This window comes from Macaca fascicularis, chromosome 8 (assembly GCF_037993035.2).
Source record: "Macaca fascicularis isolate 582-1 chromosome 8, T2T-MFA8v1.1".
NCBI classification, from domain to species: domain Eukaryota; kingdom Metazoa; phylum Chordata; class Mammalia; order Primates; family Cercopithecidae; genus Macaca; species Macaca fascicularis.
Window position 1 is genome coordinate 31693606 of NC_088382.1, and position 27211 is coordinate 31720816.

The 27211-nt window shown below is 36.7% G+C and overlaps 1 protein-coding gene across 5 annotated transcripts in view; it reads left to right on the forward strand.

The window, feature by feature from the left end:
• The window catches only part of FZD3 (frizzled class receptor 3), a 72638-nt gene that overhangs the window by 24216 nt on the left and 21211 nt on the right, over positions 1-27211 (forward strand). For 2 of the 5 annotated variants that reach the window (XM_074000578.1, XM_005562951.5), the window contains 2 exons: positions 2915-3111; positions 9411-10428. In XM_074000578.1, coding sequence (XP_073856679.1) covers positions 2915-3111; positions 9411-10428 — 1215 coding nt within the window. Of the gene's footprint in view, positions 1-1435; positions 1505-2914; positions 3112-9410; positions 10429-19055; positions 19155-27211 lie in introns of those variants that run through there. The other 3 variants (XM_065519027.2, XM_065519026.2, XM_074000580.1) reach the window with 3 other exon arrangements.

Genomic DNA, 27211 nt, shown 5'->3' on the forward strand with positions numbered 1-27211 from the left:
TATCTCTAATAAGTTCTTAATTTCAGTAATATAATTTCAATTATAGAATTTTAATTCTATTATAATTCTGACTTTCTGATGAATTTTTTTATCTTTTATTGAAGATAAAAAAGATAGTCATAGTTATATACAGTCTTGTCTGTTAACTCTAAGAGCTGGATCACCACTTTTTTTTTTTTTTTTTTTTGGTTTTCAGTTATATCACCCTGTCTCTTGAGATGCCCAGTAATTTTTTACTAAGTGCTAGACGTTATAAAATATTAGTGAGATTCCAGATAGGTTATATTACTATAGAAAAGATTAATCCTCTTTTCTGCTTAGCAGATAAATGCAATTAGCACTTTACTTTTATTTATTTGTTTTATTTATTTATTTATTTTAGAGACAGGGTCTCACTCTGTCTCCCAAGCTGAATGTGGTGATGTGATCGTAACTCACTGCAGCTTCGATCATAGCTTACTGCAGCCTTGAACACCTGGGCTCAAGTGATCCTCCTGCCTCTGCCTCCCAAGTAGCTGGGACTACAGGCATATGCCGCCATGCCTAGCTTTTTTTTTTTTTTTAAAGTAGAGATAGTCTTGCTGTTTTGCCCAGGCTGGTCTCAAATTCCTGAGCTCAGGTGATCCTCCTGCCTTGGTCTCTCAAAGTACTGAGATTACAGCTGTGAGCTGTTGTATCCAGCCAGCAGATCACTTTAATTCAGTCAGGAACTGAGCTGAGTTAGAGGCTGCATTGCAGTGTTGGTAGGTCTCTCCCTCTGATTTGTCTCTGCTACTAGGGTGTAGTCATTCAGGACTTCTCAGCAGAAAGTTTGGTATGTTGAGATGCTGTGTGGAGGTTGAACTGTAATTCATGTCCTTTAGACTGATAAGACTGCCAGAATCTCCACTCTGTTCTCTTTCTGCTTAGCTTCTTGGCTTCCTTCCCTGTGTAGCTTTAGAATTTTCAGATACACATAGGGAAAACTGACTCTGTGTTAGGCTCAATCCTTCCCACTTCTCACTTAGATCTTATTTCTTTCATTTCCAATTTTGTCTCTATAGCCTGAAAAGACCACTTACAGCTCTGCTAGTTTCTCAGGTTCTCCAGCACAGCCTAGGCCAAGCTTGATTCCTAGCCTCTTGTCTTATGCCCAGTTCAACAAATACCTGCTTCGAAAAGTGGCTGTACATATCAGGCTACCTGTTGGTACTTTCCTGCTCTTTGAATTTATTCCATCTGAAGTTCTTTAGCAGTTCTCCAGTGGCTTTAAATAGATAACTTAAAACTTTTTTTCTCTTTGTAAGTTGTTCTTGATGGAAACATTGGTGTAATACAGAGTTTCTTAGAAGTGAAAGTCATAGTTTGTTATATATCAGTTATTATATTCATTTTATAGTTCTCTGACATCAGTTTCTTTAAGTGACTCTTGATTTTCTAATTGTATTATGTATAGGAGGCTCTGGAAAATAATATACATCAGTGCAGAAACAAATTGATTCGTCCACATTAGAAAGGCCTGGTGGTAAGAATATCTCTAACAACTTCAAAATCAGCAATGACTCAAACTTTTATATAAATAAATGCAAAAAATATTCCATAGTCAAAAGCACAGATGCACATCCTTGGGATATTTTTTCTATTCCTGTGGTTGAAATGATTATTTTACTGGGTTTTATGTTTGGGGCTACTGTTTTTTTTCCCTTAATATTAACTTACAGCATTAGCTTTGTTTACATCACGTGATTTCACAGTATAAAGAACTCTGTTTAAAATGTGAAAAAGGCATGGTGCTGTAATCCTAGCACTTTGGAAAGCTGAGGTGGACAGATTGCTTAAGCCCAAGAGTTTAAGACCAGCCTGGGCAACATGGTGAGACCCTGTCTTTACAAAAAATACAAAATTTAACCTGTGTGGTGGTGCGTGCCTGTAGTCACAGCTACTCAGGAGGCTGAGGTGGGTGGATTGCTTGAGCCTAAGAGGTAGAGGTTGCAGTTAGCTGAGATCCTGTCACTGCACTCTAGCCGGGGTGACAGAGCGAGACCCTGTCTTTAAAAAAAAAAAAAAAAAAAAATCAAGAAAATTTGAGCCCAAAGTGAGAGCCCTTTCCCTACCCTCAATGCTTAAATTGCTACTATGTTGCTACTTACCTTCCTCTCCTCCTCCCATTTTTTCTCCTATTACTTGTCCTCTCTCTCCTGTTGACTATTGTTAATTGAAGAGAATTTAGAAATTGAAATACTTAAATGAGGCCAAGTGTGGTGACTCACACCTGTAATCCCAGCACTTTGGGAGGCCAAGGTGGGCAGATCACCTGAGGTGGGGAGTTTGAGAGCAGCCTGGCCAACATGGGGAAACCTTGTCTCTACTGAAAATGCAAAAATTATCTGGGCGTGGTGGTGCATGCCTATAATCGCAGCTACTCGGGAGGCTGAGGCCGGAGAATTGCTTGAATGTGGGACGTGGAGGTTGCAGTGAGCCGAGATCATGCGACTGCACTCCAGCCTGGACAACAGAGCGAGACTCCATCTCAAAAAAAAAGAAAAGAAAAAGAAAGGAAGAAATACTTAAAGGAAGAAAACTAAAATTTCTTGTAATCCCATCACCGATTTAGTCACACTTTTGAACATTTGGTGCATGTCTTTTGTGTATTTATTCTTTGTAAAATGGATATTGTCAGTGGTTCTCAACCCTGCTTCTTCATTAATATCACCTAAAATATAGATTCTGGGATACACCTCACATTTAACTAAATCAGAATCTTCAAGGGTAGGGCTAGGAGAGTTTTATTTAAAAAACCAAAAACTCCCCTTCAGAGAATTTTAATAACCCTCAGAATTTTCTTTTAATGAAAAAGAGAATGTTGCAATATTATAGAAAGCTTTAACTTGTATACAGCTCTTTAACTAATTATTCAATTTTAACTTTTCCCTAGCCATTCCACCCTATGGTGAATCTGGATTGTTCTCGGGATTTCCGGCCTTTTCTTTGTGCACTCTACGCTCCTATTTGTATGGAATATGGACGTGTCACACTTCCCTGTCGTAGGCTGTGTCAGCGGGCTTACAGTGAGTGTTCGAAGCTCATGGAGATGTTCGGTGTTCCTTGGCCTGAAGATATGGAATGCAGTAGGTGCGAAAATTGTAGATTTTCATGGATCATTTCTTATGTTGCAATATGTTTGAAATTACTTGTCTTCTTTTCCATCTGTTTTAAAAAACTTTTTTTGAAGTGTGCATATTAGTCATTAATTTTGAATAGCAGTTTTATGGCCTCAGAATTGTTTATTTGCTTAGAAATTTGGAAGCACTAAATGAAAAAGAAAACATTTCTGTGAAGAAGTTTTTAAAAGAGTTAAGAATTACATAATCAAGACAGTTGATTTTTCCCCCTTTAAAACATTTTTTTCTGATTATGAAAATAGTGCTATTTGTGAAAAATTATACAGAGAAGAAAACCATTTATTACCTCATCATTGCAGGAGCTTAAATACCTTTATGATTTAACTATAGACTTGTAGAATAGTTCTCTCAGTTCTTTTTTTCTGTCAAGTATTAACATACCAAATCCAGAAAATGTCAAATACTTTTCAAATTACATCCAGTATATAGACTATAATAAGCATGTCTTAAAGTTTTGAGGATTTATTAGACATTTTTAAAGTTTCGTTTGAGTGAGCATTGTTATTAGTAATAATATATTTATTATATAACAATGTTTTACCTATTTGTATTCTGAAATATTTCAAGGATAAAGATTAAGGTGAATACTTATGTATCTATTATTATCTAGCTTTGCCCAATCTTAACAGTTTGTAATATTGGCTTCAGATTTTTTTTAAGAAATAAAACAATACAGGTTGAATTGAAGGTTTTTCCTTATTATCCATCTTGAGCTTATTATCTTCTTACCCCCCAGGAGTGAGATAATCTTTATGTTGAATTTGTTTTAAAATCATTCCCATGTTTGCTTATATACTCTTACTACATATATGCATATCCATAAACAACACAACATTTTTGTATGTATATATCTGTGTTTGTACCTGTAACCTGTAGGTCTGGTACATTCCTTTTAATTGCCGTGTAGTGGCCAATTGTATTAATATCCTACAGTTATTTAGCTTTCTACTGATGGTCATTTAGGTTGTTTCCAGGTTTTTGTTATTATAAGCAACCTTCTTTTCTCCTTCATATTTAAAAATAATTTTGTTTGTTGTCTGGCAATAGCCCTTGGAGGCAAGTAAAGCAGATTTTGTTACTTACTTGACAGATGGAGAAACTTAAGAAATAATAAATGCTGTACAGTAAGTCCTCACTTAACGTTGTTGATAGGTTCTCAGAATATGTGACTTTAAGCAGAATGACATTTAATGAAACCAATTTGTTTTCTTTTCTCTTCTCTTTTTTTTTTTTGAGCTGGAATCTCACTCTGTGCCCCAAGCTGGAATGCAGTGGCATGATCTTGGTTCACTGCGACCTCACCTCCCGGGTTCAAGCGATTCTCCTGCCTTAGCCTCGTGGATACCAATTTGTTTTCTTATAAACGTTATAACAAAATGACGTTGAAAAAAAAACAGTGATTTTTAAGGACCTGCTGTATGGTGTCTTGCTTGAAGTCACAGTTTAAAAGAATCTATCTATGATGTTAAATGGGGACTACTGTATTAGCTTCTTGTAGTCAATTCATTGATGTTCTGCTTTCTCATATTTGTCTATTTCCCACCTATTTTACCTGCCCTTTTATTTAGTCCCATCTAACCATTCATCTCTTCTCTCTCCAGACACCTGAAAATGTTGCTAGTTTCTCTTTTAGGAGTCCGTAAATAAAACAATTATGAATTGCCTGGGTAGGAACTCTTGTTTTATGCTTCTTGTATTTAACGCCTATTGTTTAGGTGTCTTTTTATTTTAATAGCTTGTATATAAGCATAGAAATCTCATAATCTTTATTTTTAAAATTTGTTTTGATAGGATTAAACCTGTTTTATGTCCTCATTATATCCTGGGATTGCCTAAATTTGAAATCTTAAATTCTGAAAAAGGGAACTTTCTTTTTTTCTTTTTTTTTGAGACGGAGTCCGCTCTGTCACCCAGGCTGGAGTGCAGTGGCGCAATCTCGGCTCACTGCAACCTCTGCCTGCTGGGTTCAAGCAATTCTCCTACCTCAGTCTCCCGATGAGCTGGGCTTACAGGCACCCGCCACCATGCCCAGCTAATTTTTGCATTTTTGGTAGAGACGGGTTTTCACCGTGTTGGCCAGGCTGGTCTTGAACTCCTGACTTTAGGTGATCTGCCCGCCTTGGCCTCCCAAAGTGCTGAGATTACAGGCATGAGCCACCGCACCCAGCCTCAAAGGGAACTTTCATAGCAACCTTTTATTCTTCCATGGCTCTCATACTTTTGTACCTACTATACTGGTTGCCTTGGTTCATTTGTGCAGCTATAACAAAATACCACAGACTGGGCAAATTATAAATAATAAAAATTTATTTCTCAGGCAGAGGCACAGGCAGATTGTGTTTCTAGTGAGGGCTGCTTTCTGCTTCCAACATGGCACCTTGTTGCTGCATCCTTCAGTGGATAGGAACACTGTATCCCCATGTGGCAGGAGAGCAAGAGGGGCAAGCTCACTCTGCAGCCTCTTTTATAAGGACATTAATCCCTTAATTGTCCCAAAGACCTCACTTCGTTTTTCTTTTTTGGAGATAGGGTCTCGCTCTGTTGCCCAGGCTGGAGTGCAGGGGCACAGTCATAGCTCACTACAGCCTCAAACTCCTGGGCTCAATCAGTCCTCTTGCCTCAGCCTCCCAAGTAGCTGGGATTACATGTGCGTGCCACCATGTCCAGCTAATTAAAAAAAAAAAAAATTGTAGAGATGGGGTCTTGTTTTGTTGCCCAGGGAGGTCACAAACTCCTGGCCTTAAGCAGTCCTCCCGCCTTGGCCTCCTGAAGTGCTGGGATTATGAACTGAGCCACGGCACTTGGCCAGGCTCTGCCTCTGAGTGCCACTGCAGTGGGGATTGTTTCATGAATATTCATGTCCCCCAAAGTTCATGTGTTGGAAACTTAATTCTCAGTGCAACAGTGCTGAGAGGTGGGACCTTTAAGAGATCATGAGGACTCCACCCTGATGAATGGATTAATGCCATTATCTCAGGAGGGCATTAGTTGTTGCGAGAGTGGGTTCCTGATAAAAGGATGAGTTTGGCCTCTTTTCCTCCCTGGACCCCCATGCTCTCTTGCCCTTTTGCCATGGGTTGGTACACGAAGGATGCACCTCCTTCCCAGATGCAGGCCCCCTTGACTTGGACTTCCTAGCCTCTAGAACTGTAAGAAATAAATCCCTGGTTTTCATAAATTACCCAGTCTTAGGTATTCCGTCATAGCAGCACAAAATGGACGAAGACAGCACCTATTCTAATAATTCATGGACAACCCCAGAATTTTTATCTTTTTATCCTAAATAGACCCTTTCTGGTCTCATTTGTTTCTTTATTTAGCTTAAATGTTGTGGTCTATCACTTGAAATAACATGTTTGATAGCAGTTTCATCTCATTCCTCTTACTGTACTTATTTAGACCTCCAAATAGACTGATTAATTTTTTACAAATTGATTATGCTGTATATTTAATGATTCTGAAATTACAGCAGTTGTATTTTCTATTTGTAACCACTTGTCTTGGTCAGAAAAATTTCTGTTCATTTTCCTCAGCACTTGTGCCAAATCTGTATCACTTAAACTTGTATCTCACCTTTATTTCCTTCAACCTCAGCCTGTCCTCCTTTCCTGAAAATGATTCAGTCCATCGTGTAAGAGAACTATTGTGATCTGTTATGTCTCAGACTGTTCCTTCTCAGTTTCCTTCCTGGATCCTCCTCTTTTTTCTGCCCCTTGAATAATGGTGCTTCCCAGAGTTTGGCTCCTGTTCTCTACAGCCCTTGCTGGATAATCTCATCTCACCTATTTTAACTCTTACTTATATACTGATAATTCCTAAACCTGAATCTGTAGCCTCTCCCTGAAAAGCTCAAAACCTGCATATATCCAGCAGCTGTTGAAAATCCTAACATATATCCAGTAGCCATTGGAAATCCTGGCCTCAGTTTGTCTCAGCAACCTCAATTTTGGCATATGTAAAATTGATTTTACTTCTTGGCTTACTTTTTTATTCCCTTGAAGTATCTTCTGTTCCTACTTCATTGATCTTAACTCCCACATTCAAATTATGCATTCTGTTGCTTTTAGCTAACTAATTTCATATCCATCTCATTCTCGCTGCCTTATTTGGCTTTCATTTTGGCACATCTGGTGTCCCTGCCCCCATTTTTGCCCCACTCAAGTCTGTCTTTTACACTGCTCCTGGTTACCTTTCTGATTACTTGGGTTTGGGTTATATGAATATATTCACTCAACCAACATTCTTTAGTTCGACAGATGTCAATTGAATGTCTTTGGTGTGCTAGGCACTATTCTAGATGCCAAAAATGAGCAGTGAGGAAAACAGAGATCCTGTTCTTATGGAGTGAAAATTCTAGTGGTGGAGGTAAATAAAATTGTAGACAATGTCACAGGAAAATGAATGCTAATAAGAACAAATGCGGTAGGTGATAGGGATACAATATAGGAGAGCAGAGGGATTCTATTTTCTATAGAGTGCTTGGAGAAGTCCTTTTTGATAAGGAGGCTTTGGACCAGGGACTTGAATGAAGTGAGAAAACAAATGATGATATCTGGGGGCAGAGCAGGCTAGGCAGAGGGGAAACAGAGCAGCAAGTACAGAGACTCTGAAGTGGAACCATGCTTCCTAAACTCAGAACGACAGGAGACCAAAGTGGTTGGAGCCAAGTGAGTGAGGGAGAATGGAAGGAAATAAGATCAGAAAAGTACTGGGGCTGAGGGTCTGTATAGCTGTGGTAGAGAATTTGGATTTGACTCTGAGATGAGAAGCCATTAGAGGGTTTTAAGCAGAAGAGAGGGAGGATCACGGACACAGGAGTAGCATATCTTTAAAGGATTACTTTAGCTGCTCTGTGGAGATGGAGATCAATTGGAGGCCCCTCTAGAAGTCCAGGGAAGAAGTATTGATGGCTCAGACTGGGCACCAGAGGGGAGGAAATGAGAAGAGGTCGGTTTCCTGATGTATCACTAAGTAGAATCACAGGAAATGCTGGTAGATTGTGATGTGTATATGAAAGATAAGGGACATCAAGGATAACCCCAAGGTTTTTGGCCTGAGCAGCTAGAAGTATAGAATAATCGCTTATTGATATGGGGAAACCTGTGGAGTGGAAGTCAAGAATTTGCTTTCAGAAGGGTTGAAGATTGAGGTGCCTATTATATATCTAAGTGTATATGTTGGGTTGGCAGTTAGATATACAAATAATTTCCATAGATATATCAGTATCGGGTAACATGGGAAAATTGTAGTGTTTACATGGTTTTAAATTTTGTTAATGTTTACACACATACACACACACACACACACACACATTTCTGCAACATGCTTACCTCTCCAGTCTCATCTCCTGCCACAAGTCATGCACACTTTATGTTCCAGCAGTAACAAACACACCCTGTTCAGACACCTATGCCTATGTTTATATTTGCTTACTAGAATGCTGATTGGCTTACTGCTAATAATGATTTAAAATCCTGTATTGGGGAACTTACTCTGTGAAGTCTTTCATAATTCCTACCACTTATGTAATTAATTTGTCTTTATCATTATCATTTTTGTACCTCATACAGATTTTAATTGCTAGCAGAGTGTCACACTGCTATATTTTGTGTATGTTGTGTTTATAAGTATGTGTCTCCTTCTAGATTCAAGGATAGAGATCTGTATTTTTATCTTTTTAACTCCTGGCATATTGCAGTGTTCCAATAAATACTTGAATGCAATACATTCTGTCATTGGCTTTATAATTATCTGTGAAGAAAATGGTTTGTATTAGAAAATCTAAAAAATTTGAAGATATTAATCATCTACAGTATAAGGTTATATATGTGTTTGGCAAACTTAATGATAGTTTCTTAGAAACTATTTGATGCATATAAAACAGCAAACAGCTAGTTACTGGGAGTCTAAAGTCTTAGAAACAGTTATTGGCAAAAAAATTAAAGATGAAGGGAGTTCATGATAATGGTCTCCTTAGTTGCATAAATATCTGCAACACAACCTTGTTTTCTTTGTCTCGAGGCTATCATACTTTCTCAAGACATACAACTAGTATTTTTTGCTCAACTGTCAAAAATCTGGTTGTATGGACCACAAACAAGATATCACCATTTACTTTATTTCTACATATTACATTTGCTGTCCAGGAATAAATAAGGTTGTGAGTGCCAGATTTGGAAATCCAAATTGTTAGATCGTGGTAGATTTCCCCATAAGTAAAAATAGTTCTCATGTTGTTTTGTTTTTTAGGTTCCCAGATTGTGATGAGCCGTATCCTCGACTTGTGGATCTGAATTTAGCTGGAGAACCAACTGAAGGAGCCCCAGTGGCAGTGCAGAGAGACTATGGTTTTTGGTGTCCCCGAGAGTTAAAAATTGATCCTGATCTGGGTTATTCTTTTCTGCACGTGCGTGATTGTTCACCTCCTTGTCCAAATATGTACTTCAGGAGAGAAGAACTATCATTTGCTCGCTATTTCATAGGATTGATTTCAATCATTTGCCTCTCTGCCACATTGTTTACTTTTTTAACTTTTTTGATTGATGTCACAAGATTCCGTTATCCTGAAAGGCCTATTATATTTTATGCAGTCTGCTACATGATGGTATCCTTAATTTTCTTCATTGGATTTTTGCTTGAGGATCGAGTAGCCTGCAATGCCTCCATCCCTGCACAATATAAGGCTTCCACAGTGACACAAGGATCTCATAATAAAGCCTGTACCATGCTTTTTATGGTACTCTATTTTTTTACTATGGCTGGCAGTGTATGGTGGGTAATTCTTACCATCACATGGTTTTTAGCAGCTGTGCCAAAGTGGGGTAGTGAAGCTATTGAGAAGAAAGCATTGCTGTTTCACGCCAGTGCATGGGGCATCCCTGGAACTCTAACTATCATCCTTTTAGCGATGAATAAAATTGAAGGTGATAATATTAGTGGCGTGTGTTTTGTTGGCCTCTACGATGTTGATGCATTGAGATATTTTGTTCTTGCCCCCCTCTGCCTGTATGTGGTAGTTGGGGTTTCTCTCCTCTTAGCTGGCATTATATCCCTAAACAGAGTTCGAATTGAGATTCCATTAGAAAAGGAGAACCAAGATAAATTAGTGAAGTTTATGATCCGGATTGGTGTTTTCAGCATTCTTTATCTCGTACCACTCTTGGTTGTAATTGGATGCTACTTTTATGAACAAGCTTACCGTGGCATCTGGGAAACAACGTGGATACAAGAACGCTGCAGAGAATATCACATTCCGTGTCCATATCAGGTAAGGGAAACCTTGTTACAAATTTCAGAATGTGTGGTAATAAAACAAAAGCATATTACTATAATGAGTTAATATCAGCTGTTTTTTGAAATGTCATGAATCTTCAACTTGTACGTTAACATTTTAAGAGTGAGATAAATACGTTGTAGTAAATATGTAATACACATATTTGATAGACATCTTCATTTTAAAAGATGACTTACAAGTCTACGCTATGGGCTTTTAAGCAGTGTACTTCTATTGGTGATTTTTTTTTTTCCAGAAGTGTGCAGTATTGTGGGGGAGAAGCACTTTACCAACATTTATAAAAATGTGCTGTCTTTTTATGGGAATTTTACTGATGTTCAGGTTAGAAATTGTTTTATTAATAGCAGTTTTGCAAAAATAAGATGCAAGTATAAAAACTCTTAATGATCTTGATTTTTCCTCTTTACATACTGAATATTTTGTGATTTCTTTTTGAGTTTAGAGTTCAGAGCCTCTGGTAGTCTTAGAATTATGGAATTTCAAATCTAGAAAGAACTTTAGAGATCATTTATTCAGATTCCCTCTGTAATTTAGAGTTCTTGAACATCTAGCATCATATTTGAAGCTTTGAAATGTTAAATGACTTGCTCATGAGTAGTAAATGAACAGCTAGGATTTAGTCTTAGATAAATGTAGTCAAGGAAAATATATCAGAAGAGTTAATGCTAAGTATTTCTCTCTCCCATCTTTAGTACTTCTAGAATCTATGTTCCTACTATTACCCTATCTTCTGTTATATATTTACGATTATTATTTAGAGACAGGGTCTTACTAGAATGCAGTGGCGTGATCACAGCTCACTGCAGCTTCAAACTCCAGGAGCTCAAGCAATCCTCCTGCCTCAGCCTCCCGATTAGCTAGGACTACAGGTGTGCACCACCATGCCCAGCTCATTTTTTATTTCTTTTTTTAAGAGATGGGGTTTCACTACGTTGCCCAGGCTAGTCTCGAACTCCTAGCCTCAAGTGATCCTCCCTCCTGGACCTCCCCAGATGCTGGTATTACAGGCGTGAGCCACCATGCCAGCCTCTCTTGTTTCTTTTAAAACAAGTTTTCTTAAAAGAGTACTCTAATGTGGTGTCTCCTGTTTGTCATTTTCCAGATTTCCTATTATAAAAGTGCACCAGCCACCTTTTCATCTCCTCCAACCTTTGTTACTCTAATACTTTTAAATACCTTTATTGAAGTACTTATGTATTACAGATAACTTTTGTTTACTAGTCTGTTTCCCCTACTACTATACAGTGAATTCTTTGAAAGGAAGAATTTCTTTTTTTGTGTTTTGAAGACATTCTGTAGATAATAGTAATGAGAATGTGGGTATATAGCTTGAGAAGAGAAGACATTTTTAAGACATGGTAACAGAAATGTACATTTAAGAAATGGTTACTGCTACAGAGTATGGGGTTAGCACATAATAAATGCTGATACATTTTTGATCACTGAGAATGCCAATTACCCTTTTATTTTGGTATAAATAGTCCTATACAAATGATATTTATCATTGTATAATATTAGGTACTGATTTTTTAAAAATAAACCAACTCATAACTTAAGAGACTAGGAAAAAATGAGTAATTGAAATTTCATTCAATTTCTTGCCAGAACTGCTTACTAAAAACTCCTAATACGAGTTTTCAGACCTAAAGGTAAAAATCCAGTTTTCCTTCTGAGAGAGAGATGTTGAGTTATATTTTATGCTTCCCCATGTCAGTTTCTAAGATTGTAAATTATTATTTTAGGGCTATGACCATGAAATAATGGTCTTAAAAAATAGCAAACCTCAAACATGTAAATCAGTAGAGTAGTTGGGATGCTGCTCTTTTCATGACATACCTAGAATTCTTTTAGCATCTTTAGAACCAGTTTGAGCTACACTGAAATATATATGTGTGTGTGTTGGGGGCGGGATTAATAGTGTTTTCTAAGAAATATTTCCATCATACAGAAATGAATAACAAATGATAATAACAACAAAGGTATTAAACTGTAAGGTATTAAACTGTAGGAGTCCTAGCTTCTTTTCTTACTTTCATTAATTAACTTTATAACCTTGGATGAACTTCACCTCTCTCTGCTTCAGTTCTTCATAATATGAGGATAGTAATAGAATCTACGTCCTAGGGTTGTTTTTAGGATTATGCATGTAAATACTTAGAAGTGTGGCTACTAGTCTAGGGCCACTTCACTCTGAATGCTCTTGATATCTTCTGATCTCGGAAGCTAAGCAGGGTCGGGCCTGGTTAGTCCTTGGATAGGAGAAGTGTGGCTACTACATAATAGGTGCTCAAAATGTTGGCTCTATTCTTACTTGTTATTGTCTATTATTGTTGTTGCTACCATTATTTACATATAAATATGTTTTTTAAAAGCCATCCAGTAGTAAGCTTTAGCAAATGCAATATTTGTTTCAGACTTTTAAAAGAAGTCATAAATTTAGCTGAAACTCCCTGTGTACCCTTCCCTCATCCTGTTCCTCTTATTCGCTCCCCAGAGACAACCATCATCGTGAATTTGGAGTTGTTCATTCCCATAAAAGCCGATACAATTACCAATAAATATGTAGTTATAAAAAATGTTTGTTTCACCCATGTTTGACTAAATTCTTTAACTCAACATTTTGTTTTTGAGTTGCATTTATGTTAATACTACAACTCTAGTTTTTAAAATGTTTCCTTTTACTAATATAAAGGAAATTTATAACATATTTCAAATATATAGAGATATAGAAAATAAATATCCATGTACTCACAACCCAACTACCGTGAAATCTTGAAATTATGGCATATGTATCTATATCTGTCTGTGTACCTATGTATCTAATATTAAAGATACAGTTAATACCTCCTCTGTTCCTTTCCATATTCCCATTCCTCTTCTGTCTCCCTCCCTAGAGAAACTCTTCTCATAAATATGGTATTTTTCATTCTCCTGAATATTTTTATACTGTTGCTGAGTGTTTATGTATCCATGAAATTTGCTGTTGATGCAAGTTTCTAAAATGCATATACGTGAGATCATTCTGTAGCTCATTTTTAAACTCAGTTTTATGTTTTTGAGAATATATATGTTGGTATGTGTACTGATAATTTGTTTTAACTGCAGTGGAGTATGCTACTCTATAAATATACTGTAATTTATTCACTCATTTATTGATGAATTTTATAGTCGTTTCTAATTTTTTGTTAAGCCATTTTTCAGTGAATATTCTTATAACACCTTCATTTCTTACATATGAACAAGAGTTTCTATTGGAAGTTTTGCATTGTAGGCTATAAGCACGTTCAACTCAAGTGGTTATTTTAATTTATACTCACACCAGAGTATGCGTTTCCCCTTTGTCCCCATTTTGGCACTCTCAGGCTTTTAAATTTTTGCCAACCTTTGAAATAATATGTCAATTCTGTAGTAATTTACCTTTTTCTTATTATAAGTAAGGTTGAATGTGTTTTCGTATTTTTATCAGCCATTTGGGGTTTCTCCGTGATTTACCTATTTTTTTATCTTTGTCCATTGCTCTGTTAGATTGTTTGCTTTTTACTGTTTAAATATTCTTGGTATTCTTTGCCAGTCATTTGCATTACAGATATTTTCTGCTTTGTGGCTTGTCTTTTCACTTTATTTGTGCTTTGTCTTTTGTGTTTTAAGATAATTCTTCCCTGCCACTAAAGTCATTAAAAGGGCCTGCTGTATTTTTTCTAGCAGTTTCTACAATTTGCTTTTTTGAGTCATATCTCTAATCCCATAAAATTTATTTTTGTGAATGTTGTAAGGAACATAATTTTATTTTTCCATATGGATAAGACGTGCTTTCTGCATCATAGATCAAATAGTTCATCTATTTCAATTGTAATGCAACCTTTTTCATGCACAAGTTTGATTTTTAGGCTCTCTCATTTGTATAACCATGTGTCAACTTCACATCTTCCTTACCTTGTTCTTCTTCTTCAAAACTATTTTAGCTATTCTTGGTACTTTGCTCTTCGGTATGAGTTTTAAAATCAATTTTCCATGAAAACACTGTCAGGATTTTCATTGAAATTGTTTTCGATTTATAAATGAATCTGGGGAACATTGCTGTTTTTGCAATACTGAGTTTTGATATCTTGTTTATTTACATTTTCATTAAATTGGTTGTTGGTGTACAGGCATGCCATTTAAAAATTTTTTTAATTTATTTATTGTAACAAAGTCTCGCTCTGTTGCCTAGGTTGGAGTGCAGTGGCACAGTCATAGCTCTCTGTAACCATGAACTCCCAGGCTCCAGTGATCCTCCTGTCTCATCCCCCCTAGTAAGTGGGGCTACAGGCGTGTGCTACCATACTTGGCTAATTTTTTTTATTTTTTGTAGAGATGGGGTCTCCCTGTGTTGCCCAGGCTGGTCTCAAGTGATCCTTCCACCTTGGCTTTCTAAAGACTGCGATTATAGGTGTGAGCTACTGTACCTGGCCTGATTGATTTTGTGTATTGGTTTTATATCAGACATCCTTGTTGAACCCCTATTAGTTCTGATTGTGTATGGATTCTCTTAGATATTCTTTCTAGAAATCATGTTGTTTGCAAGTAGGGACCATTCTGTCTCGCTTGCTTTCAAAGTTTTATGTTTCATGTAAGAGCTGCCTACTCTTGGAAAGGATTTGCGCGTCTTCCTGTAAAACTCTGTCCTCATATCTTTGAAGTGAAAGGAAAGAAGTTAGTTAAGAAAGTAGGCTTTTGTAAGTTAACCATTTAATCTCTTCAATACTAATGGTTTTATTCAGGTCTTTTATTTCTTCTTGAGGCATTTTTTTTTTCATTTACATTTTTCTGGAACATTATTTCATCTAACTTTTCAAATACATTGGCATAAATTTGTTCATTTTTAAAATGTTTTTACCATTTTAGTTTTTGTTCCTAATATATATGTTCTTTTTTTCCCCCATGATCAATCTTGTTAAAGGATTATTTCTTTTTGTTTGTTTGTTTTTGGTAGAGATGGGGTCTTGTTATGCTGCCCAGGCAGGTCTCAAACTCCTGGCCTCAGGGATCCTCCCTCGTTGGCCTCTCAAGAGCCACTGTGCCCACCAAAGATTATCTTTTTAATTCAATTATTTCTGGTCTTATTTCATTCCTACTGCTTTCTTTAGAATTACTTTGTTTTTCTAGATTCTTGAATTGAAAGCTTAACTCATTTATTGTCAATATTTTCTAATTTTAAAAATACATTTAATAGTTACTTTAAATTTAACCAAAAGACCATTATTAACCAGTTTGGTCATTCACACTCATTCTGTCTCCTGAACTTAGCTTTAAGCAACTTTATGATTTTTTTTTTTTTTTTTTTTTTTTTTTGAGAACCTTTATTGAAGTTTGGGAATCTCTCTCTGGCTTTTTGTTCTTCACAGAAATGTCCCTTCACAAAGCTGATGGAAAGGGATGTTTTTTACCCTAACATCTCATGGGTTAATAACACTTGGATACATTTTAAAAATTCCCTCCAATAAGTATTTTTTTCTAGGATTTCCTTTCTCTTTAGCATAATAATTCAGAGACTGCTCTAGAAGATAGTGCTGGTGTGGCTAAAGTTTTATTCTATATGTGAGTCCCATGAATTTCTTTGTGATTCTTGTACTTTCCAATCTTGCTTGCATAAGTAGATGTTGAGTTAAACCTGGCCTGTTAAAAAAAATAAAGCACTATAAATATGAACTCTTATTCATATAGACGTCATTGTGGGTAAAATCTGTGGTTACTGATATCCACAACAACCTTTTCAAATAGACAGCATGGCTTCATTCCTGCCATTCAAAAGCATTTAAAGCAGAAAGAAGTAATGTGGCTTACACAGTTACATTAGCTTAAGGATCAGCAAACTATAGCCCATCTGAACTGTAGCCTACAGATAAACTAGAGGACCAGCCACCTGTTTTTTTTAATTGTCGTTTTATACACACACACACACGTTATGTATATGTTTCATTTTAATCATTTTTAAGTGTAGAGTTCTGTGACATTAAGTAAATTCACATTGTGCAACCATCACCACCATCCATTTCCAGTACCTTTTTCATCTTTTCAAACTGAGAAGACTTAGCAACACGGTAAGACCCCGTTTCTACAAAAAATATAAAAATTAGCCAGGCATGTTGGCATGCTCCTGTAGTCCTAGCTACTCGGGAGGCTGAGGCAGGAGAATAGTTTGAGCCCAAGAGGTCAAGGCTTCAGAGAGCTGTGATTGCACCACTGCACTCCAGCCTAGGTGACAGAGCAAGACCCTATCTCAATAAAAATCAGCCAATCAATCAGTGAGACTCTGCACCCATTAAACAATAACTCCCCATTCTTCTTCCCCACATCCCCTGTCAACTACCATTCTACTTTGTCTCTATGAATTTAATTCTAGATATCTCATATAAATGGAATTATACAATAATTTGCCCTACTTTGATTTTTTAAATATTCAGATATTAGGATATTAATATTTGTTTTTGTTCAGAATTTATTTTTAGAGGAATCTTATACAGACTTCTGAATTGAGCACCAGTGATGTGAAATTTTTATATTGAAGTAATACCCCACATACTTGAATAAAGATCTGCTGTTATTGAGTGTGCCTTATAGAACACTTAGTAGGTGATGATGATAATTCCTAGTAAGTTTTTTAAATGTTTTAAGCAATGATGGAGCAGTCTCCTCAGGTGACTTAGAAAGAGAAAATATTTGAATATATTTGCTTAAAAACCAGTAAGGTTGCTTTACAGTTATCTCTCATATTATAGAAACTTTCAAATATCTGAAAAAATCAGTTCGTGAGTTGTTTATCGTGTTTTTTCAAAATACCAATTGGGTTTAGTGCAAATCGCGTAAATATAAATTGATAATTTAAAGAAAAATTGGCTGGGTGTAAAGTATTTTAAAATGAGTGCTGTTGCTGAAAACAGTTTCACTGGCTTGTTTTTTCTGTTTTCTAAATAAAATTCTAGGTTTTAGCACAGTTTTAGATTGACAGAAAAATTGTGAAGATAATACAGTGAGTTCCCATATGCCTTGTACCAGCTTTCCCTGTTATTAACATCTTATATCACTGTGGTACATCTGTTGTAATTGGCTAACCAATAGGGATACATTATTATTAACTGAAGTCCATACTTTAGTTCGGATTTCTTTAGTTTTTATCTAACGTCCCATTTCTGTTCTAAGATCCCACCCAGGAGGTGACATTTAGTAGTCATGTCTCCTTGGCCTCCTCTTGGCTATGACCGTCTTTCAGCCTCTCTTTGTTTTTGATGTCACTACCTAGATTTTAAAATACTATACCAACCATTTTTAGCAAGAAGACTCATTTTTAATGTTTATTAAATAATACTTGAAAAGTAGTATTGAATGCCTAAATTATGAATTAATTATGAAACATAGTCTGAGTAGTCAGAGTAGTATTTCACAATTTAAAAGCTGGTTTATTTCTAGAATACTTTTTTTATATTGTGTATTTAAAAATAACAGATCAGTAATTTTACAGATATTTGGGTTTTTTTGGTCTAATAATAATTTCCTCTGTTTAATGCCTTCTAAGAATTTCAAAGTATCCTATGAAAGAGTTACAGTTCTCAAAGATTCTTGATATTTCTAGAAAAGAATTTGAATTTAGCATGATATTCATTAAAAATGTGGGCTTTAAAATCAGACAGGCTGGGTTTATGACTTGTTGCTACCATTCCTTCATATAAAATGCAGGAAATAGTATGCTAAATACAGTAATATGTACCTCATGGGTGGCAATGAAGATTAAATGAGAAATTTAAACCTCTTACCAGAGTGCTTTGCACAAAGTAAAATTTCAGTATTAACTCCTGTTACTACAAGTACATAATTCTTGAGGCTTTAAAAAGGATTATCCTATACTCTGCACTAGAGTAATTTTTTTCTTTTAAACATCGATTTTGAAAAGCACGTTTCCTTCCTTTCCTAAAATGCCCCTTCCTTCATTTTTTTCATCTGTTTCATCCATCTAATTTAATGCAGTGTGTCCCAAGGAATTTTGACATTAGAACTTTTATTTCAGCAACAGAAATGTGTTATACAGGCAGCTTAACCAAGACTGTCAAATTCACATTATAACCATTTATAGAATTCTTTAAAAATTATTTTTATAGTCCAGGCACAGTGGCTCATGCCTATAATCCCAGCACTTTGGGAGGCTGAGGAGGGTGGATCACCTGAGAGGTTGGGAATTCCATACCAGTCTGACCAATATGGTGAAACGCTATCTCTACTAAAAATACCAAAAGTAGCTGGGCTGTGGTGGCGACGCACCTATAATCCCAGCTACTGAGGAGCCTGAGGCAGAAGAATTGCTTGAACCCAGGGGGCAGAGGTTGCAGGGAGCCGAGATCGTGTCACTGCACTCCAGCCTGGGTGACAGAGGGAGACCTGGTCTCAAAGCAAAATGATTTTTATAGAAAACGAACAAAAAATATTATTTCTGTTCTTCTGAGCACACAAGGCATCCCATCTGTTTTATCTAGTCTTGATTCAGAAAAATACAAAAATAGCAGAATAACATTAAATCTAATTTGTTATGATTTTAGCTTCATTTTCTGATGAGTCTTTCCCTTTACCAGGCAGCTCCAAAAGGAGTCAGAATTGTTTATGAAAGGACCATGAGGGAAATGGGTATGTTTTACGCTTCCAACATTAGACAATGAGTAATTCTTTTTTATAAATATGTAGTACTACTAACCTTTTTTTTTTTTTTTTTGCTACTAATCTTTAAATTGGTAAATATCCTGCCTACCTATGACTTCCTAGGGCCAAACCTCAAAATTATTTAGTTTCTGTAATAGAGGAAAAGAATGAGAATTCCCTGAAAAAATATTCTATATCTCTTGTTTTGCCAGAAAATATTACAGAATAGGATAAGAAGGAAACATAGACTGTTATAGAAATTTATAGAAACCGTTAATACTGTTATGTACTGGTTGTAAAATGCTGTCAAATGACACTTTTGGATAAATATGATAAAATATACAAGTTATTCTGGCCTCTGTTAAACAGAATAACCTGTGTGTTCAGTTTAAGTCTTAACTGCAAAAATACCTGGTATGCAAATAGCTTACACATTTTTAGGAAAAAATTCAATGTACTTGCCATTATCTACAGTAGGGCATGGCAAACTGTAAAAGATCAGATAATAAACATTTTAGACATTGCTGGCCATTGCTTTTTGTTGCAGCTACTCAGCTTTGTGGCTATGGTACAACTACTCAGCTTTGCTGCTATGGTATAAAAGCAGCCATAGACAATAAGTCAGCAAATGGAAGGAAGTATTCCAATAAAGTTTTATTTGTAGAAACAGGCACTGCAACAGATTTGGTCTTCAGGCTGTAGTTTGTTGACCCCTCATCTATAGCAAGTATTATTCTATGTCATCTTTGATCATTCTTTTATAACAGTGGTTGGTGACCTATGACATTTTTCTGTCCCATATAAATTGTCATTGTTGCATTCTCATTACTACTTTTGAGGATCATCCTTTTACTCTACTGCATAATAGTATTAAAAATATTTAATATATGCTGGGCTTGGTGGCTCACGCCTGTGATCCCAGCACTTTGGGAGGCCAAGGCAGGCAGATCACCTGAGGTCAGGAGTTCGAGACCAGCCTGACCAATATGGTGAAACCTGGTCTCTACTAAAAATACAAAAATTAGCCGGGTGTAGTTGGGGGGCGCCTGTAATCCCAGCTACCCAGGAGGCCGAGGCAGGAGAATTGCTTGAACCCAGGAGGCAGAGGTTTCAGTGAGCCTAGATCACGTGCTGCACTCCAGCCTGGGCGACAAGAGTGAAACTGTCTCCAAAAAAAAATAATAATAATTCAATATAATCTAGTACTGCTATCACTATAGTAAATAAATAAAAAGGAATTCTAACATATCACTATAATAAACACATGTGAATAAGACGTATTTCCAGTAATCTTTGAAGGCATTACCATACCAATTTAAGGAAATAATTTTAGTATTTTATGAGAATAGTAGAGTTAGAAGCAACATAGTTTAATAATCATAGTTTCTTCTAGTTTTTTTAAGTTATATGCTGTGTGTCATGTCCTGTGCTCAACAATTTATACACGTCATCTCATTTAATCCTCACATTAGCCCAGTAAGTTATATTGTACTCAGTTTTACAAATGAGAAAACTGAGTCTCATATATTTATACAGTTTATCCCAAGTCATACAGTAAGTTACAGAGTTGGGATGTGAGCTGATTCCAAAGTCTATAGACTTAACATCACTTTACACCTCTTCCTATGCAAAAAACACAAGTTTGAGTATTTGGAGAGACATCATGTAGTTCTGGCTAGATCTTTAGTTTTGTGTCTGTAGGCTAGTCACTAAGTTTAAACTTTCTTCATCTCTAAAATTTTTAAGGGATTGGATTGAATAATCTGTAGGGTTTTTTTCTTAGGTCTAATATTAAATGAATCTAGGAACTGTTCACCCTTAAACCACAATTTGTTTTTCCCCTTTTACAAAATTCATTCATTAGTGCAAAACCATTTATTATATATGTACTATTTTGGCATATTGATAGTTGCTGGAGAAGCAACTGTGAGTAAAATACAGCCTCTGCCCTACAGTTCATAGCCTAGTAAGAGAAAATAAACATGGAAATCAGATAATTCTATGACTAAAGAACAGTTAGTTTTTAGTTCTGTCTCATCCCTTAAAAAAAAAAAAAAAAACAAAAACGGAGAACCCTAGTAAAAATAAAAATGTCTTCAGGAATATGATAGTTATACCCTGTATCAGGGATCTCCTACCCCCAGGCGACGGACCAGTATAGGTCCACACAGCAGGAAGTGAGTGGTGGGTGAGCCAGCAAAGCTTCATCTGTATTTACTCCCCATCGCTTGCATTACTGCCTGAGCCTCCTGACAGGTAAGCAGCAGCATTAGATTCTCATAGCACGAACCCTGTTGTGAGCTGCGCATGTGAGGAATCTAGGTTGCGTGCACATTTATTGACTAGTTCATCTTTTCTCCCCTGATCTATAATACTGCCTTAGTCATATATCAAGTTCCCATATGTGAAATGTGTTTTGCTGTTCTATTCAAGGCTACATTGTCTTACTTGCTATCACATAATAAGCCTTTATATTTGATAGGGCGAGTAAGTGACTTTTCAAAGCATAATAACAGTAAAGGTTGCTAAGCAGTGTAGTGTAGCTAAAAAGTACACAGAAGCAGGAATCAGAAGACCTCCATTCAGGAACTGTTGTCACTTACCAGTTGTATGACAGACTCTGTATGAACCTGATGAATAGCTCATTTTTATGCGGGCTTTAGGTGACCATAGGCTTGATATAAGTCAATATTTTGTAATGAATTTATTTAAAAAAATAAAAGCAAGCCCAATGCAATATGTACTTCTATTAGTAAAGTATAGATTCCTCTTGATAGGGAAAGAAGCCAGGGATTCTGCCAACCTGATTCAAAGCTAAGGTCTCAAAAACAAGTATTGAATTTAGGCTGCCACAATAATATAATAATAATAATAATAATAATAATAATAATAAAATACTTTAAGTGTTTTTCTTTTTTTGCAGGGTATTTCACCCTTAGCATGAGTAGTTTTTTTTCTATTTAATTAAAAATAATTTAAGCCTCGAAGTCTTTGTGGATTATGTATCTAAATAGAAAAATCAAAACGCAGGTAAATGGTTTGTATATGATGGTTGAAAAGAGTTATTGCAATTCTGTAGATTAAATCAGAGCACTGTTAGTGGAGATCAGTGATTCAGAAGACAGTGAATGTAGGCTATTTATAGCTAGCCAGGCTGTTGTAGAACAGGGACAGTCATCAAGACCCAGGGCTTACAGTAAGTAGATGCTGATGTCTCCCTTTTTTGCCAGGTATTCTCCAGGTAGATAAAGAAATACATCAGGTAAGTTTTGGGGATTTTTTTTTTTTTTTTTTTTTTGAGATGGAGTTTCGCTCTGTCGCCCAGGCTGGAGTGCAAAGGCACGATCTCGGCTCACTGCAACTTCCGCCTCCCAGGTTCAAGCTATTCTCATGCCTCAGCCTTCCGAGTATCTGGGATTACAGGCACCCACCACCACACCAGGCTAATTTTTGTGTTTTTAGAGACAGGGTTTCACCATATTGGTCAGGTTGGCCTTGAACTCCTGACCTCAGGTGATCCACCTGCCTCAGCCTCCCAAAGTGCTGGGATACATCAGGTAAGTTTTTTCCAATTGCAAAGGTGATACAACATCAATAGGAATATAGCGTTTTCAGGAACACTTAAAAAGAATACTTGAAAGTTTTCTTACTTGTCCATTTTAATTATGCAAGGAACTGAGATGTTTTGTGAGTTTTTTGTTTAAAAATTCTATAGCCAAGTGTGGTGGCTCACGCTTGTAATCCCAGTACTTTGGGAGGCCAAGACAGGTTGATTACTTGAGGTCAGGAGTTTGAGAACAGTCTGGCCAACATGGTGAAACCTCGTGTCTACTAAAAATAGAAAAATTAGCTGGGCGTGGTGGCGGGTGCATGTAGTCCCAGCTACTCAGGAGGCTGAGACAGGAGAATTGTTTGAACCCAGGAGGTGGAGGTTGCAGTGAGCTGAGAATTGCACCACTGCACTCCAGCCTGGGTGACAGAGTGAGCCCCTTTCAATAAATAAATAAATAAATAAATAAAATTCGGTTTATTATAGGGCTTTTTAAAAATAAAAACTAAACACTGTATCCCATTTCCTTTATTTAAATACTTTTCTTTAGTGAGCTTTGCCTTTCTAGCTAGTATATGGCCTGTTTTACATACTAACTACCCCACTATTTTTGTGTCTCTGTGTGATTTATAAGTAGATAATAATGTATTCTCCCTCCTCTTTGTTCTTCATTTATAAGGGGACACTCCTTTATAGCAGTAGCTTGGCTGTTCTTCCGTAGTGTCTTGGCCCTCTGGCTCCAACACTCTGCCTGTGGCATGTTCAAAAAACAGGTGTTGTTTGAGTTGCTTTCTTACTGTATCCCTGCCATGGGCAGGTGCTGACTTGTCTTTTCTGGAATTTTGGCTTTAACCAGAACTCTGTAATGCAAAATGTTCTGTGTTACATCCTTGCTGTTTTCCAAATCTTCTTGCCTAATTGGAGGTTTTGGTTATTGCTTTTACTGATTTTGTTTTTAGCGCTCCTTCCCTCTTATGCAAGCATTTATGTTATGTGAACAATATTTCTAATTTACACAGACAATTCAGTTTAAGGTGCTAAAGAATAGAAGTTGGAAGATAGGGTGTCTCTCCTAGGATCTCTGTTTTCTTTCCCTTCTCCTTTTTTCTGTGTAATCTTATCCAGTCCCATGTTTTAGACTATACAGCCCAACCTTGTTTCTGTGTTCCAGAATATCTATTTACATGACACTTCCTTTTGAAAGTCTATAAAGCATTTCAAACTTAGTATGTCTAAAACACAGCTCTGAATTTTTCTCAAATCTGCTTCCTGCATCCCATTCCCAGTTCTGCTCCATTCAGTAAATGGTATCATCGTCCACTCGTTCAGACACAAATCTGGAGCTGTCTGTGTACCCTGTCTTTCTCACATATCTCAGATCCAGTCCTTCAGCTTTTCTGTACCTCCACCTTTACCTTAGTCCAAGCCATTCAGTAATTCACAGTGGCCTTCCTATTCATCTTCATGCTTCTACTTTTGTTTGTTTTCAACACAGTAGTCAGAGCGAGTTTTAAAAACATAAGTGAGATCATGTCGCCGGTTTGTACAAAACCCTCCAGGGCTTCCTATTACTCTTAGAATAAAATCCTTTTTTTTTTTTTTTTTTTTTTTTTAAATACTATTCCCTGCAGTGCCATATATGACTTGACCCCTACCTCCTTCTTTGACTTCATCTCCTACCACATCTCTTCCATCCATGCTCACTTTTAGCCTTGCTGGCCTTGTTGTTATTCTTCAGAGACAACAGACTTGTTCTGTCAGGATTATTGTTACTGCCGTTTCTTCTGCCTAAATCCCTACTTAAATGTCATGTCCTTGAAGAAGCCTTTACTGACCACTTTGATCTAAAATTGCTTGCTGGCAAGGCGCTGCGGCTCACGCCTTAATCCTAGCACTTTGGGAGGCCGAGGTGGGTGGATCACCTGAGGCAGGGAGTTCGAGACCAGCCTGGCCAAAATGGTGAAACCCCATCTCTACTAAAAATACAAAAATTAGCTGGGCGTGGTGGTGCATGCCTGTAATTCCCAGCTACTTGGGAGGCTGGCGCAGGAGAATCGCTTGAACCCAGGAGGCAGAGGTTACAGTGAGCCAAGATCCTGCCATTGCACTCCATCCTGGGCACAACAGAGTGAGACTGGGTCTCAAAAAATAAATAAAATAGCTTGCCCATCCACCACCACACCACACCCACACACGTTATCCCCTACCTTGTGTTTTTGTTCTTATTGCTACCTGAAATTGTAAGCTTTCTTTAGTTCCTATACATTGATAGCACTGTACCCTTACCCTGTTCTAGAGTGTAAGTTCAACAAGGGCAGATAATTTTCTGACTCATGATCAGTCATCTAGAATTGAAGACAGCCTTGAAGTCATTAAGTTCATGCCTCTTATTTTATAAAAAGTGATTGGACCCATGTCACATTGCTCAGGCCAGTGCTCTTCATATCACACAATTGTTCTAATTCTGCTATCAACTCTGATTAGCTCTCTTTATCTTTTTTCATTACAATTCTATTAGTTTTAATTTTTATGTTCTTTGCCTTCATCCTCTTCATCATATTACTTATGTAAGTCACCTCTTTACAAATAATTATTTTTCTTCAGTTAGTCTTTGTTTTCTCACCATTTATTGAGTATAAGCAAATGCGATTTGAAGTCTGCTTCCCAGCTCTCATTCTTTCCCTTGCCACACTCCACTGTTTTTTGTTTGTTTGTTTGTTTGTTTGTTTGTTTGAGACAGAGTTTTGCTGTCTCCCAGGCTGGAGTGCAGTGGTGTGATCTCGGCTCACTGCACCCTCTGCCTCCCAGGTTCAAGCAATTCTCCTGCCTCAGCCTCCCGAGTAGCTGGGATTGCAGACGCCTGCCACCATACCTGGCTAATTTTTGTATTTTTGGTAGAGACACTGTTTTGCCACGTTGGCCAGGCTGATCTTGAACTCCTGACCTCAAGTGATCTGCCCGCCTTGGCCTCCCAAAGTGCTGGGATTACAGGTGTGAGTCACTGCGTCTGGCCCACACTCCTTTTTTATGAGATTTTCTCTTTTTGTGAGCCAAAAAAGAAAAAAAATTTATACAGTCATGGTTATATGTACATTTTAACTAATATGATAGATTTTTTAATAATGGAAAAGGAAAATAACTTTTGTAGCAAAACTAGTCTCTAATTCCCCTATAAAGTTTTTCCAGATTAATAGGCTCATAGGCTATTAGAATAAATCTTAGAATTTACCTATTCCAACTCCTTAATTTTCAGTGGGGAAAATGTATCTATCAGCTTAGAAAACACTGAGGTAAACAAAATGAACAATTCTTCAGGACTTCTCAGAACCTTGAATATATTAATGTCTAATCCCTCAGGGGCAGGGGGAGAGTCTCATAATACCCAATATCTTTTTAAGATATTCTGTGGTAAAATAAAATCGGATAAAATATGGATTACCTGTTAATATCTTCTGGGATAGTAGTGCTCCTAAAAAACATTTTTGAATATTTATTAGGTGTCAAACACAGTTCTAAGTACTTTACGCTTTTCAACCTGTTTTATCTACTACATTCATGTGTTCCTCCTTAATATTATGTGAATATCTGCCTTTAAGAAGTAGCATGCCATATTGGATAATACATATTGGAAAATGCAAGAAAGGATGTGTTTGTGTATGCAGAATATAAGTCCTAGGTATTGATTCATTTACAAATTTATTGTGTTTTCTATCTAGTTGATCATTGATTTATTTATATAGCTTACTTTACATATTTATGATATTCCTATATCATATACTGTAGATTAAATATCAGTATAATTTTTGATAATTTCTTAGAGCAATTCAGTTGTAGAACATTTGTTGATATCTATCATAATATAAATTTACATTGTGTCTCTTGAACTTGTGGAATTCCATTAATACAGTAAAAGTTTTCCTGGTTAAATGTTTTGTCAATTTTGATTATACACATATAGTCTTTTCTACTTTTTAAAAAGTCCAGAATATGTAGGAAGAAAATGATAAAACATACTCAGAGGAAAAGCCCCCTTACCCCTGTAAACCAATATAACCACAATTTACGTTTTTTCCACACTTTTTGATCCCTATGTCTCTAGTCTGTTTTCTGTTGAGTATAACAGAATACCTGAAACTGGGTAATTTTTAAAGAAAAGGAATTTATTTCTTACAGTTATGGAGGCTAAGAAGTCCAAGGTTGAAGGGGCCGCATCTGGTGAGGGTCTTCTTCCTGATGGGAACTGCAGAGTCCTGAGTTGATGCAGGGCATTATATAGCGAGAGGGCTCAAAGTACTAGTTCAGTCCCTCTTCCTCCTTTTATAATGCCACCAGTCCTATTCCTGTGATAACCCATTAATCCATTTATGAGGCAGAGCCCTCATGACCCAACACCTCTTAAAGGTCCCACCTCAATATTCCCCCACTGAGGTTTACGTTTCAACGTGAGTTTTGGAGGGGACAAACATTCCAACCATATGTAGCAACCACTATGGTAGCTTCTCTTCAGAGAGATGCAGCCCCCTGCCTCCAACCAGGGAACCA